This window comes from Mustelus asterias, chromosome 8 (assembly GCF_964213995.1).
Source record: "Mustelus asterias chromosome 8, sMusAst1.hap1.1, whole genome shotgun sequence".
NCBI classification, from domain to species: Eukaryota; Metazoa; Chordata; class Chondrichthyes; order Carcharhiniformes; family Triakidae; genus Mustelus; species Mustelus asterias.
Window position 1 is genome coordinate 2,882,284 of NC_135808.1, and position 14,169 is coordinate 2,896,452.

Sequence of the window (14,169 nt, forward strand, 5' to 3'; positions counted from 1 at the left end):
CAATGGGCTGAATGGCCTCCTTCTGCACTGTAGGATTGTATGATGTATGTATGAATGGACCTAACCAGGACATCTTTGGACACTGAGAGGCAATCTAGCACGTCCAATCCACCTAACCCGCACATCTTTGGACTGTGGGAGGAAACCGGAGCACCCGGAGGAAACCCACGCAGATACGGGGGGCAACATGCAGAGTCCACACAGACAGTGACCCAAGGCCAGAATCGAACCCAGGTCCCTGGCACTGTGAGGCCATGACATGGAGATGCCGGCGTTGGACTGGGGTAAACACTGGGCAAAAGCTACCAAAGCTTGGACTTTAACCTGGTGTTGTGAGACTTCTTACTGTGAGGCAGCAGTGCTAACCACTGTGCCACCGTGATATCTGAGAACCACAAAATGATACTGGACCAATGGAGTCTACTTTGCTCACTAGGCCTGTTCCAGCTGTTTGATCCAGCTATCTAATTAATCCCATTCTTTCTGGTAACCCTGCGTGTTTTTCCTCCTCTGAGCTCTAACCAGGTTTTCTTCTGAATGTGGCTATTGAATCTGTTTGCTCTGCTCTATGAAGCTGCATATCCCAGATCACCACAACACGCCTCATTTAAAAATGTCCCCTCCAGTCAGTATCATATCGAGCACAAAGGAAGGTGGTTGTGGTTATTGAATCCAATTCTCTCCACCTCGGACATCACTGCAGGAGTTCCTCAGCTCAGTATCCAAGACCCAACCTATCTTTATCAATGGCCTTCCCTTCAACATACAATCAGAATGGGGTTGTTTCCTGTGGTCAGTACCATTCATAACTCCTCAGATACTGAAGCAACCCATGCGCAAGCCCTTTGGCAGCAAGACCGAGACGACATTCAGGCTTTGGGTTATCTGTGGTAAGTGACGTTCACGCCACACTTGTACCAGGCAATAACTGTGTCCAACAAGCAAGAAGCTAACCACTTCCCCATGGCACCCAAAGGCATCGCTGAATCCCCCTATCATCAGCAGCTTGGAGGTGACCATGATCCATAGAATGAATTGGATTGGCTATAGAAATACTGAGCCGGATTTTCCCGTTGTTCCCGCTTCTGCCGCGGTTCCCAGGTGCGAACAATCCCATTGACAGTGACGGGTCTGGACGATCGGCCAATGGCAGGCTACCTCCGCCGCCACAAGGATTGGAAAGTCCTGTCGCTGTGTCTACAAGGACAGGTCAGAAGCTGAGTCACATCCTGACTCCGCAAAGCCTGTCCACCAGCCACAAGGCACCAGTTGTGAGTGTGAGGGGATCATCTCCACTTGCCTTGGTGATTCCCATCCGCCATCTGAAATGGTGATTCCTGCCACCAGCAGGGTGTACCATCCACGTTGTGCACTGCAGCAACATGTCAAGACTCCCTCAACTGCGCTATCCCGTGACCTTTCGCACCTGGAAGGACAAGGGCGTCAGACGCATGGGAACACCACAACCTGGAGGTTACCCTCCAAGCCTCTCACCATCCCGACTTGGAAGTATATTGGCTGTTCCTTCACTGTCACTGGGTCAAACCCCTGGACCTCCCTCCCTAACAGCACGGTGGGTGTGCGTTGAGTGGTCGGCAGTTCAATAAAGGCAGCTCACCACCACCTTCTCAAGGTGAATTCAGGGTCTGAAGTAAAGGTCGGTCTTGACCCCAATGCTAACATCCCATGAAAGAATACATAAATATTGAAAAGTCTTTCCAGATAATTGGGGTCCCTTATCCCTGGCAGTGTATATTAGCAAATGGAAGGCAGTAATCCTCTGAGTTTAACCCCATGTTTTCGATGAGAAATGAAAGCGGGTGTTTTTAATCTGCATACAAAGATAGATGATCGCAGCAGCAACTTTTAAACGACCTGTGTGAAATATTGCCTTGTCCGAGAACCCGGTGACTCCCTTTTAATATTTTGGACAGGCGCTAATTGGTTTGGAGCTCTGAGATATCAAGTATGTAATAAATGTTCCTTCTGCGGAGATTCGTCTCCTGTTTAATTAACAGCTGGTCAGAAGGTCAGAGACAATAAAAGCCATTTCGCGTGATACAAATCTTCACATTTCATTTAAACACTTCCAATTTAAAATTCTCATGCTCACGGTTAGGCCTCGAGCCCTCCCCTCTGTCCCCCGGATCTTTCTATCCTTCTCTTGCCCTATAGCCTTCTAAGATATCTGAACTCCTCCAATCTGACCTCTTGAACATCCCCAATTTTCATCATTCCACCTTTGACACCGCTCCTTCAGTTGCTGAGTTTCTGATGTGATGGTACTGTGCCTTTAAGAAATATATTTTTACCATGTTTCTTGTGAGGGGTATGTTTAAAAATCAGCTCTGTTTTGCACGGTGCCGATTTGTCTAGACCAGGCAGCTCACAGAATGCAGGCTAATGATTAATTTTAGCTAGGGATGTGTTTGTTTTAATCTGAGTTCATGCATCTTTGTTTATTTTGGTTCTTCCTCCAGGGTTTCAGAGTAGGGTTTTGATTAGGTCGATTGACAGAGATAGTCATGTGCTTAAGGGGAGGAGCTAAGCTTACAGGGAAAAGCAGGCAATAATTGCTGTGCCCTGAAAGAAGCAAGAGGTGTCTCTGCCTCTCCCTCTCTCTGGAGGCTGCTGTTTGGGACCTACTAGGAGAAATAGGTCTCTCTTGCTGTCTCTCTCTCTCTCCAGTGGTGTTCTGGAGGTTTGAGGACTGGCAGCCCAAGTATAAGTACATAAGCCAGTGTGTTGCTCACTGATTTTGAAGAGGAGTTTAAGACGATAAGAGGAATAGGAATATTGCTTGAACTGGGATATGTTAGCAGTTAAGAATTGTATTTAGCCTTGTTTAAGTATTTTAATTGGTGAAAGTTAAGCTAATTCATTTGTTATAGTTAAACTGTGTTGTTAAATAAAGTTTGTTTTGATAAACGTTTCCCAGTGTGCAAACAGAATCACACCCGGAGAGAAACACCTCATCCTCACACGAATGCCAACATATAAAAGCTGTTGGGGTCGAGTCGAGCTTCATAACTTACTTTGAGGTATCTGACCCACACCATAACACTGGGGAATTCTGTCCATAATGCCCTCCAGCCTCTCTACCCCACTTCCCTCCTTTTAGTTTCTCATTAGAAACTTCCTCTTTGACCAAACCCTTGCTCATGTCCGAATACCTCCTAATATCACATGGTGTCAGCTCATTATCTGAGAATGCTCTTCCAAAATGCCTTGGGATCTTACAGGACAGTAAAAGTGCGCTCTGAATGTGAGGTGTTGTTATTGTTTTTTTATGTATATTTTTGTTTGGCTTCCCATTTCTTCACCCCTTTGGCGATCATTCTCGCCTGATTCTCCTACTCCAGTGGGGAGCCTGCACTCAGCACGATGACTGGCTGATGTAAGAGCTGAGGGAACTCGAGGCTAAGTCGCTCGCCTCACCCCCCCTGGTGTAAAATTGGCGGAGACTTTTGTTCCATAATGTGGTCCCCCAGACATTAAAATGATGCCCAGTCGAGTGGATATTGCCATCTCCACAGCGCTATTTTGAAGGAAAGCAGCGGGGTTCTCCCTAGTGTGAACACCGTCGCTGAAAGAGATTATCCGATCATTTCCACATCACTATTTGTGGGACCTACCTGCACGCAATGTGATAGCAGCATCTCTGACATCACAACAGGGATGGCGCTGCAGAAGTTTCCCCTGGGTGCTCCGGTTTCCTCCCACAGTCCAAAGGTGTGTGGGTTGGATGGATTAGGCGGTACGATGGCACAGTGGTTAGCACTGCTGCCTCACAGCGCTAGGGACCCGGGTTCGATTCCCGGTCTCGGGTCACTGTCTGTGTGGAGTTTGCATGTTCTCCCCGTGTTTGCGTGTGTTCCTCCGGGTGCTCCGGTTTCCTCCCACAGTCCAAAGATGTGCAGGTTAGGTGGATTGCCCATGCTAAATCGTCCCTTAGTGTCAGGGGGATTAGTAGTATAAAGGTGTGGGGTTCCGGGGATAGGGCCTGGGTGGGATTGTTGGGTACAGGCTCGATGGGCCAAATGGCCTCCTTCTGCACTGTAGGATTCTATGATTCTATGAAGTATATCTTTGGTTGTAAGATCTTCGGGATCATAGAATCCCTGCAGTGCCGAAGGAGGCCATTCAGCCCATCGAGCCTGCACCAAAAACAATCCCCCCCAAACCCCATCCCTGTAACCCCATGTATTTACCCGAGCTAGTTCCCCCTGACACGAAGGGGCAATTTAGCATGGCCCATCAACCTAACCTACACATCTTTGAGGAAGCTGGAGCACCCGGAGGAAACCCATGCAGACACAGGGAGAACATATAAACTCCACACAGACAGTGACCCGAGGCCGGAATCGAACCCGGGTCCCTGGCGCTGTGAAGCAGCAGTGCTAACCGCTGTGCCACCGTGCCGCCCATATGTTTTGAAGCAATGAATGGCGCCGTATAAAAATGCAAGCCTTTCTTTTGCCATTGATGGCTGGCAGTGTTCTGGGAGAACGGGGGTCTCTGCCGCTCTCAGACTGGGTGAGCCAGTGGGTTTGCTGCCTGCGTTCCACATTCAGGTGGAAGGTGCAAAGCCTGGGGCCACTGCCCTGTCCGTCCATCGCTGATAACCTGCCCCTCCAACCTGATAGGGGAATCACAATCTCAGCCCAGAGAAGGCTCCACACGACGTGTAGCTCGCTGTGATCAAACACATCAGAGACATGGGGGAGGAGGAAGGTGATGGCAGGCTGGGAATGTGGACCGGTAGTTTCCATAGCGACAAAGACTGTGCTTGGAGAACAACGTGATTGATGGCTGTGCAGTCTTTCAAACAGAGTGGTTGCTATAGTGATGGATGTTGACCGAGTCACTGTGTAAAATGGTCCTCTGTGCTACTTCTCCTTCGGGACGGGGGTGGGGGGAGGGTGAGTGCAACTTTGGAATGTTGTTGCCACAGTAACATCCATCCATCGGAAGCCAATAAGAAGCCTTTAGCCAAGGTTGAAGGTCAGAGGTTGCACAATGGCCTGGTGTGCCTTAAAAGTGACACAGCAGCGATACAAAGAACAAAGTTCAGAAGAGGAACAGGCCCTTCGGCCCTTCAAGCCTGTGCCGACCATGATGCCTGCCTAAACTAAAACCGTATGCACTTAGAGTCCGTATCCACCCATTCCCATCCTATTCATGTATTCATCTAGATGCCCCTTAAATGCCGCTATCGTTCCTGCTCCCACCACCTCCCCGGGCAGCGCGTTCCAGGCATTCACCACCCTCTGTGTAAAAAACTTGCCTCACACATCTCCTCTAAACTTTTCCCCACGCACCTTAAACCTATGTCCCCGAGTACTTGACATTTCTACCCGAGGAAAGAGCATCTGACTATCCACTCTGTCCATGCCCCTCATAATCTTGTAAACCTCTATCAGGTCACCCCTCAACTTCCTTCGTTCCAGTGAGAACAAACCGAGTTTCTCCAACCTCTTCTCATAGCTAATGCCCTCCAGACCAGGCAACATCCTGGTAAACCTCTTCTGCACTCCCTCCAAAGCATCCACATCCTTCTGGTAGTGTAGCGACCAGAATTGTACACAATATTACAAATGAGGCCTAACTAAGGTTCTGTACAGCTGCAGCACGACCCGCCAATTTTTATACCCAATGCCCCGACCGGTGAAGGCAAGTATGATGACCTTTGCCTCTTGCAAGGGTGACCTGTGCCTCCCACCAATCTCTGCTTGACCTGAAGATTTAATCTGAAGGACGCCGCCATCAAAAGCGTAATGATTCAGCCCCTATTATAAAGCACCGACTTAATTCTGGAAATCGCAAGGAGGTGAACCAGGGATTTACAGACCAGTGGGTCACACATCAGTGGTAGGGAAACTATTGGAGAAAATTCTGAAGGAGAGAATTAATCTCCACTTGGAGAGGCAAAGCTTGATCAGGGAGAGTCAGCATGGCTTCGTCAGAGGAAGGTAGGCGAGGGTAGTGGAGTTGAAGTAGTTTATATGGATTTCAGCAAAGCCTTTGACAAGGCCCCACATGGGTGATTGATAAAGAAGGTAAGAGCACATGGGATCCAGGGTAACTTGGCATCCAAAACGGGCATAGTGTTGAGAGACAGAGAGTGGTGGGAGAAGGCTGCTTGTGTGGCCGGAGCCAAGTGTCCAGTGCCTTACCACAGGGATCAGTGCTTGGTCCCTTGACATAGATAACAACATTGGGGGGGGCGAGGAGAGGGGGTGGGGGGGGGGGGGGGGGGGGGGGGGCGGGGTGGGGGGGGGGTGTGGTAAGTAAGTTTGCGGATGACACAACGATTGGTCGGGTGGTTAATAGTGAGGAAGACGGTCTTAGGTTCCAGGAAGGTATAGACTAGTTGGTCAGATGGGCAGATCAGTGGCAAATGGAATTTAACCATGAAAAGTGTGAAATGATGGAATTTGGAAGGAGTAACAAGACAAGGGATTTTTCAATGCATGGCAGGATACTAGGAAGCTCAGAGGAACAGTGGGATCTTGGGGGGCTTGTCCATAGATCATGAAGGCAGCAGGACAGGTTAATGGGATAAAGTTAAAGCTTATTTATTTGTCACAAGTAGGCTTTTTGTCACAAGTAACACTGCAATGAAGTTACTGTGAAAAATCCCATAGTCGCTACACTCGGGCGCCTGTTCGGGGACACTGAGGGAGAATTTAGCATGGCCACTGCACCTAACCAGCACGTCTTTCAGACTGTGGGAGGAAACCAGAGCACCCGGAGGGAACCCACGCAGACACGGGGAGAACGTACAGACTCCACACAGACATTGACCCAAGCTGGGAATTGAACCCAGGTCCTGGCACTGTGAGGCAGCAGTGCTAACCACTGTGCCAGCATGCTACCCTAGTGCCCTACCCTAAGAAGGCATACAGATAAGAAGGCATACAGAACATCTGTTGTGGTATAGGTTATAAGAGCAAGGCGGTAATGTGGGGGTTGTGCAGAGTGTTGGTTAGGCCACAGCTGGAGAACTGTGTGCAGTTCTGATCACCTCACCATAGAAAGGATATGATAGCATTGGAGGGGGTGCAGAGGAGATTCACCAGGATGCTTCCTGGGATGGAGTATTTGAGCTATGAAGAGAGACTGGATAGGCTTGGATTGTTTTCTCTGGAGCAGAGAAGGCTGAGGAGTGACCTGTGATTCTACTCAATGATTCTATTTTTTAAAGGCGCATCTTAAAGGGGGTGATCGGGAGAGAGGGAGATGGAGAAGTTTAGGGTGGGAATTGAAGACATCAGTGAAGGAAATCAGGGATGTACGAGAGGTCAGAATGGGAGGAACCGAGACCTTTGAGAGCTTTAGGCCATTAGCATATTGCTGTGCATTTACAGTCTGTAGAATTTCCCACCTTGCAACATTGAGCACACTACAATAGCTCGACAGCCTTTTGGACATTCAGAGGAAGGTTCTGTATAAAAACATGCCATTCTTCATTGATATCCTGCGGAGGAGGTAACTAAGTGTGTTGATGAAGGTAGGGCAGTTGATGTCATATACATGGATTTTAGTAAGGCGTTTGATAAGGTCCCCCATGGTCGGCTTATGATGAAAGTGAGGAGGTGTGGGATAGAGGGAAAGTTGGCCGATTGGATAGGTAACTGGCTGTCTGACCGAAGACAGAGGGTGGTGGTCGATGGAAAATTTTCGGATTGGAGGCAGGTTGCTAGCGGTGTGCCGCAGGGATCAGTGCTTGGTCCTCTGCTCTTTGTGATTTTTATTAATGACTTAGAGGAGGGGGCTGAAGGGTGGATCAGTAAATTTGCTGATGACACCAAGATTGGTGGAGTAGTGGATGAGGTGGAGGGCTGTTGTAGGCTGCAAAGAGACATAGATAGGATGCAAAGCTGGGCTGAAAAATGGCAAATGGAGTTTAACCCTGATAAATGTGAGGTGATTCATTTTGGTAGGACTAATTTAAATGTGGATTACAGGGTCAAAGGTAGGGTTCTGAAGACTGTGGAGGAACAGAGAGATCTTGGGGTCCATATCCACAGATCTCTAAAGGTTGCCAGTCAAGTGGATAGAGCTGTGAAGAAGGCCTATAGTGTGTTAGCTTTTATGAACAGGGGGTTGGAGTTTAAGAGCCGTGGGGTTATGCTGCAACTGTACAGGACCTTGGTGAGACCACATTTGGAATATTGTGTGCAGTTCTGGTCACCTCACTATAAGAAGGATGTGGAAGCGCTGGAAAGAGTGCAGAGGAGATTTACCAGGATGCTGCCTGGTTTGGAGGGTAGGTCATATGAGGAAAGGTTGAGGGAGCTAGGGCTGTTCTCTCTGGAGCGGAGGAGGCTGAGGGGAGACTTAATAGAGGCGTATAAAATGATGAAGGGGATAGATAGAGTGAACGTTCAAAGACTATTTCCTCGGGTGGATGGAGCTATTACAAGGGGGCATAACTATAGGGTTCGTGGTGGGAGATACAGGACGGATATCAGAGGTAGGTTCTTTACGCAGAGAGTGGTTGGGGTGTGGAATGGACTGCCTGCAGTGATAGTGGAGTCAGACACTTTAGAAACATTTAAGCGGTTATTGGATAGGCACATGGAGCACACCAGGATGATAGGGAGTGGGATAGCTTGATCTTGGTTTCAGATAAAGCTCGGCACAACATCGTGGGCCGAAGGGCCTGTTCTGTGCTGTACTGTTCTATGTTCTATGTTCTCTGTTCTATACATTGCTTCCCAAAATAAACCCCACACCAAACCTCAAGAAAAAACACTCAAAATGGCTCAGCAGTTCAATTAGCCCTTCAGGCTGACCCTTCCAATGGTAGATTTTCACTCTCAACTCAAGAGTTATGAGGCGTTTATCGCAAAATTAAACACAATTGAATCAGGCAATCATGAAGCCCTTCCAACTCAGAGAATCATTACGGTGCAGCAAAGGCCTTTTGGCCCATCGAGTCTGCACCAGCTGTTTGGCAGCATATCTTACCCAGGCCCACTCCCCGTTACTCTACACATTTACCATGGCTAATCCACCTAACTTACACATCTTAGGACATTAAGTGGTAATTTCCCATGGCCAATCCACCTAACCAGCAAGTTGTTCAGATTGTGGGAGGAAACCGGAGCACCCGGAGGAAACCCACGCAGACACGGGGAGAATGTGCAAACTCCACACAGACAGTGACCCAAGCCAGGAATCGAACCCGGGTCCCTGGCGCTGTGAGGCAGCAGTGCTGACCACTGTGCCACCTTGCCTCCATTTTGATCCTGAGCTCACACTGAGAACTCAGTGCCACTGAGTTTTACTCCCCAGTTCTGAAGAGGAAAGGGACCTGTCCCTGGACATGTCCCTGGGCATGTTGCAACTCTCTCCAGGTCTGGTTTGGTGCTATCGGGGGACAATCGAGATTAAAGTGCTGTCAGATCGATCACAGATCAGAGGGGAAAGTTTCAGCAGTCGGACTCGAATTCTGAGAGGCATTGTTCCTGGAAAGAGGCACAACAAAAAACAAGTCACCCCACAGCACCGAGAGAAAAGTAGACTTTGGTCCACCATCGCTGGCCACTGGTGTAAACTACAGTGTGCTCCCTGAGTGAAGCAACAACAGAATTGGGCCAGTGTGCTGTTTCTGAGATTTACACTCTGTGACGCAGACTTGAGGCAGTTTTAGTAATCGCTGCACTGCCCCCATCAGTCATCATTGTAAAGCATGACAAAAATCCACTCGGTTTACCAGCTTTCAGCATTCAGGAGTCACTGTTTTATTTCCACTTTATTATTTCAAGGCCAGCATCTGTTTCCCATCCCTGATTGTCCTTGAATTGGGTGACTTGCTGGGCCATTTCTGAGGGCAGTTAAGAGTCAACGAGATGGGCTTTTAAAATGGGAGACTTCTAACCAGTTAATAAGGTTTTTTGACGGTATGCATTAATGCACTGACGGAACCACCAGTAAAGAGTTAAATGATTCTTGAGACAAGTCAATAAGCTAACGAGAGAATAGTTTACACATAGGTGAATGCAGCAAATAGTAAATATAATTTTAAAACGTAAATGCTGATAGTTTAATGTATTCTAAGTATTGTATGAATCACAGCTTTGACAAAGGATCATCTGGATTTGAAACATCAGCTCTTTTCTCTCCTTACAGATGCTGCCAGACTTGCTGAGATTTTCCAACATTTTCTCTTTTGGTATTGTATGAATCACTGTCCGAAGGCAGGTTACCGCAAGGTATGATGGTAAAGGCAAATAGTTCAGAACCAAAGGCCTCGGAACCCCGTAGTTAGTAAAACTCATATCAGAAAGTTTCTTACGCAGGAATTGCAACATTTATGAACAGGGGTATTCATTGTCTGGACTCAGGATAGATACGTGCCCGGATGCAGGATTACATGTCTACGCAGTTTGGCAATGATCCAGTGGGAATATCCACTTTGACCCCTGTAGTGAGCGTCTATAGTAACCAGGCAACAGAGAAGTGACTTTAGCCAAGATGGGAGTCAGCGTCTGGATTTAATGGACGAATGAGATATCATTATGCTGGATGGTAAAATGCAATTGGCTAAAGTGTACGGCAGGGCTTATTATTGTAATATGTATGCTAAAGGTGATTGTTTTTAAGCTAATGAAAGGCGGGAATGATTGATAAGAAAATAATTGATCTGTTTTTGATTGTATATTGGAGAGATCCTATCGCACGATCTCAGAGCTACTTAACCCTTTTGGTGAACTCCTTGTGGCTGCTTGTTTTCTTTAAATAAATGTTACATCTTTATACAGAGATGTCTGCCTCGTGAGCTTTGTATTGTCAAAGGCTAAGACAGTACCAGTCATCTCGATTTACCCCACAACAGCTCTTATAACAATTTATGATATTTTCACATTCGCCGTTACTGAGACTAGCTTTATAATTCCAGATTTTTTAATGAATTGAATTTAAATCCCACCAGCTGCGGTGGTGGGGTTTGAACCCATGTCCCGCAGAGCATGAGGCTCCGTCTCTGGATTACTAGTCCAGTGATGATATCACGATGCCACCATCTTCCCCTACCTCTCACCATCTACATCAGATGAGAGGGCTGCGTGACACCAAGGTGGCTGTCCCTTCTTTGGATTTTGGAACACACTGGGGATGTAACTTTGGGCTGAATGGCCGCCTCCTCCTCCTCCTATTTCCTATGTTTCTGTGAGGGGTTAATGGAGCTCGGAGGGCGTTTTTCACAACTGCAAGACAAAATCGATGTGTCCTGGTTACTATGGGTTACCGTCCACTTGAGGCTCAGTGAATAGATGTGGATGACTGTGGAGTCAATAGTCCAATGACCCCACGTTGATGCCATAAGGCACAAGGTGGTTTGATTTTAGGCTGCAAATTATGCTTGGAATGTGACTCTTTCAGGATCGACATTAGGCACCAGTCGGGCGAGGTCGGAGTGTCAAAACGCTTGAGCAGAGTCAACAAAAGTCGATACCTCTGCACGAGGAAGACACAGAGTGAAAGCACCGGAGTGGTTTGCTTTCACAGAAAATCCGCCTGCGATGTTTCTGTTAAACCTGCTTCCAGCCAGCCTCACCACCACCTTACTGTTTTATTCCCTACTTGTGATCTTCCTGATTTACTTCCTCGCCGGTTCCAGAGACAGCCCTCGGATCAACTACCCCCCTGGACCCACACCCCTCCCAATAATCGGCAACCTTCATCAGTTGGATCTGAAGAGGCTTTACAAATCTCTGGTCGAGGTAAAAAAATTAGCCACCAGACAGGCACTGTGGATGGCGGTTAACAGCGAATGTTGAGGATCTTGAAGAGTTAACTGATTTATTTAGAATTTGTTAGTTTAAATTCCCATGGTGCACAGGTACATCTAAGTCCTATAAGGAGATATTCTGACACATTCCTAAGAGGGGAGGATATTTAGAGTTGAATTGTGGGGTTACTTCACTTCATTCACCCATGTAATATGGGTTGTTGGAATTTGATTTGTTTTCTGAGAATCATAGAATCCTACAGTGCAGAAGGAGGCCATTCGGCCCATCGAGTCTACACCGACCACAATCCCACCCAGGCCCTATCCCCATAACACCATGCATTTACCTTAGCTAGTCCCCCTGACACTAAGGGGCAATTTAGCACGGCCAATCCACCTAACATGCACATCTTTGGACTGTGGGAGGAAACCGGAGCACCCGGAGGAAGCCCACGCAGACACGGGAAGAATGTGCAAACTCCACACAGACAGTGACCCGAGCCGGGAATCGAATCCAGGTCCCTGGCGCTGTGAGGCAGCAGTGCCAATCACTGTGCCACCGTGCCGCCCCTTGTAGAATATTGCCAACATTGCCCCTTGCCCCAATAATTGCCCCTTAGCGTCAGGGGGACTAGTGAGGGTAAATGCGTGGGGTTATGGGGATAGGGGCAGTGTATGAGATTGCAACATCTCATGGTCAGAGTGAGTATTGATGGGCTCCAGGCTCCTTCATCAATTTTATTTTTGTCGATTTAGCCAGTCAGCAGAGAAATCATCCAAATCATCTTTTACTGCCATAGATTCCCCTTGGCTTTCTCTGAAGGATTTACTGTGAATTTGTTCAACTGAAGACAAATTCCAATCTGGGCAGCACGGTAGCACAGTGGTTAGCACTGCTGCTTCACAGCTCCAAGGACCTGGCTTCGATTCCCGGCTCGGGTCACTGTCTGTGTGGAGTTTACACATTCTCCTCGTGTCTGCGTGGGTTTCCTCCGGGTGCTCCGGTTTCCTCCCACAGTCCAAAGATGTGCGGGTTAGGTTGATTGGCCATGCTAAAAATTGCCCCTTAGTGTCCTGAGATGCGTAGGTTAGAGGGATTAGCGGGTAAAATATGTAGGGATATAGGGGTAGGGCCTGGGTGGGATTGTGGTCGGTGCAGACTCGATGGGCCAAATGGCCTCTTTCTGCATTGTAGGATTTCTATGATTTAACTCTTACTCGTACCTCACACTTGTGTGCCAGTGATTTGCTACAGGGATTGTTCACTGGGAGGTGGTTTCCAATCCTGTCGAACTCAGAATGTCGTTAGTCTTGTTTGCTCCAGTTTAGCCTCTCCTCACCTCAAGTGCCCCACCCATGTTGTTACAAGGCTGTCAGATGCCAATCGGTACCCTACCTGTTCCTCAGGTGATTCCAGAGGGCGGGTACTATTGGGATACCCCGCAGTCGCAGGGCATCACACCTGAGCTCGGTACTGCTTCCACTTGATACCAATACAAGCACTGACAAACATGGGAGCAGAAGTAGGCCATTCGGACCCTCTGAGCCTGTTTTGCCATTCAATAAGATCATGGTAGTGATTAGCAATGAATATGAAACGCTATTGGGGGAATGCAGTGAAGGTTTCCTAGGATGGCAGGTCTGTCATATGAGGAGAGATTAAATCGGTTAGGATTATATTCACTGGAGTTTAGAAGAGTGAGGGGGGGATCGCATAGAAACTTATAAAATTCTAACAGGGTTAAACAGGGTAGATTCAGAAAGAATGTTCCCAATGGTGGGGAGTCCAGAACTAGGGGGTCATAGTTTGAGGATAAGGGGTAAACCTTTTAGAACTGAGGTGAGGAGAAATTTCCTCACCCAGAGGGTGGTGAATGTGTGGAATTCACTCCCACAGAAAGTAGTTGAGGCCAAAACATTGTGTGATTTCAAGAAGAAATTAGATATCGCTCTTGGGGCGAAAGGGATCGAGGGATATGGGGGGAAGGGGGAATCAGGATATTGAATTTGATGATCAGCCATGATCATGGGCAGCACGGTGGCACAGTGGTTAACACTGCTGTCTCACATTGCCAAGGACCCGAGTTCAATTCCGGCCTCGGGTGACTGTGTGGAGTTTGCATGTTCTCCCCGTGTCTGCGTGGGTTTCCTCTGGGTGCTCCGGTTTCTTCCCACTGTCCAAAGATGTGATTGGCCATGCTAAATTGCTCCTTAATGTCCTAAGATGTGTAGGTTAGGTTGATTGGCCATGCTAAATTGTCCCTTAGTGTCCAAAGATGTGTAGGTTAGGTGGATTGGCCATGCTAAATTGCCCCTTAGTGTCCAAAGATGTGTAGGTTAGGTGGATTGGCCATGCTAAATTGCCCCTTAGTGTCAGGGAGATTAGCAGGGTAAATACGAGGGGTTACGAGGATAGGACCTGGGTGGTA

General features: G+C 47.9%; 1 protein-coding gene across 1 annotated transcript in view; it reads left to right on the plus strand.

Annotated features, from left to right (window-relative positions):
* The first annotated feature begins 11,318 nt into the window (after positions 1–11,318).
* The window catches only part of LOC144496744 (cytochrome P450 2K1-like), a 34,816-nt gene continuing 31,965 nt past the window's right edge, over positions 11,319–14,169 (plus strand). The window contains exon 1 of the mRNA XM_078217257.1: positions 11,319–11,732. Within this exon, the coding sequence (XP_078073383.1) occupies positions 11,532–11,732 (201 nt within the window). The 5' untranslated portion in view covers positions 11,319–11,531. The remainder of the gene's footprint in view (positions 11,733–14,169) is intronic.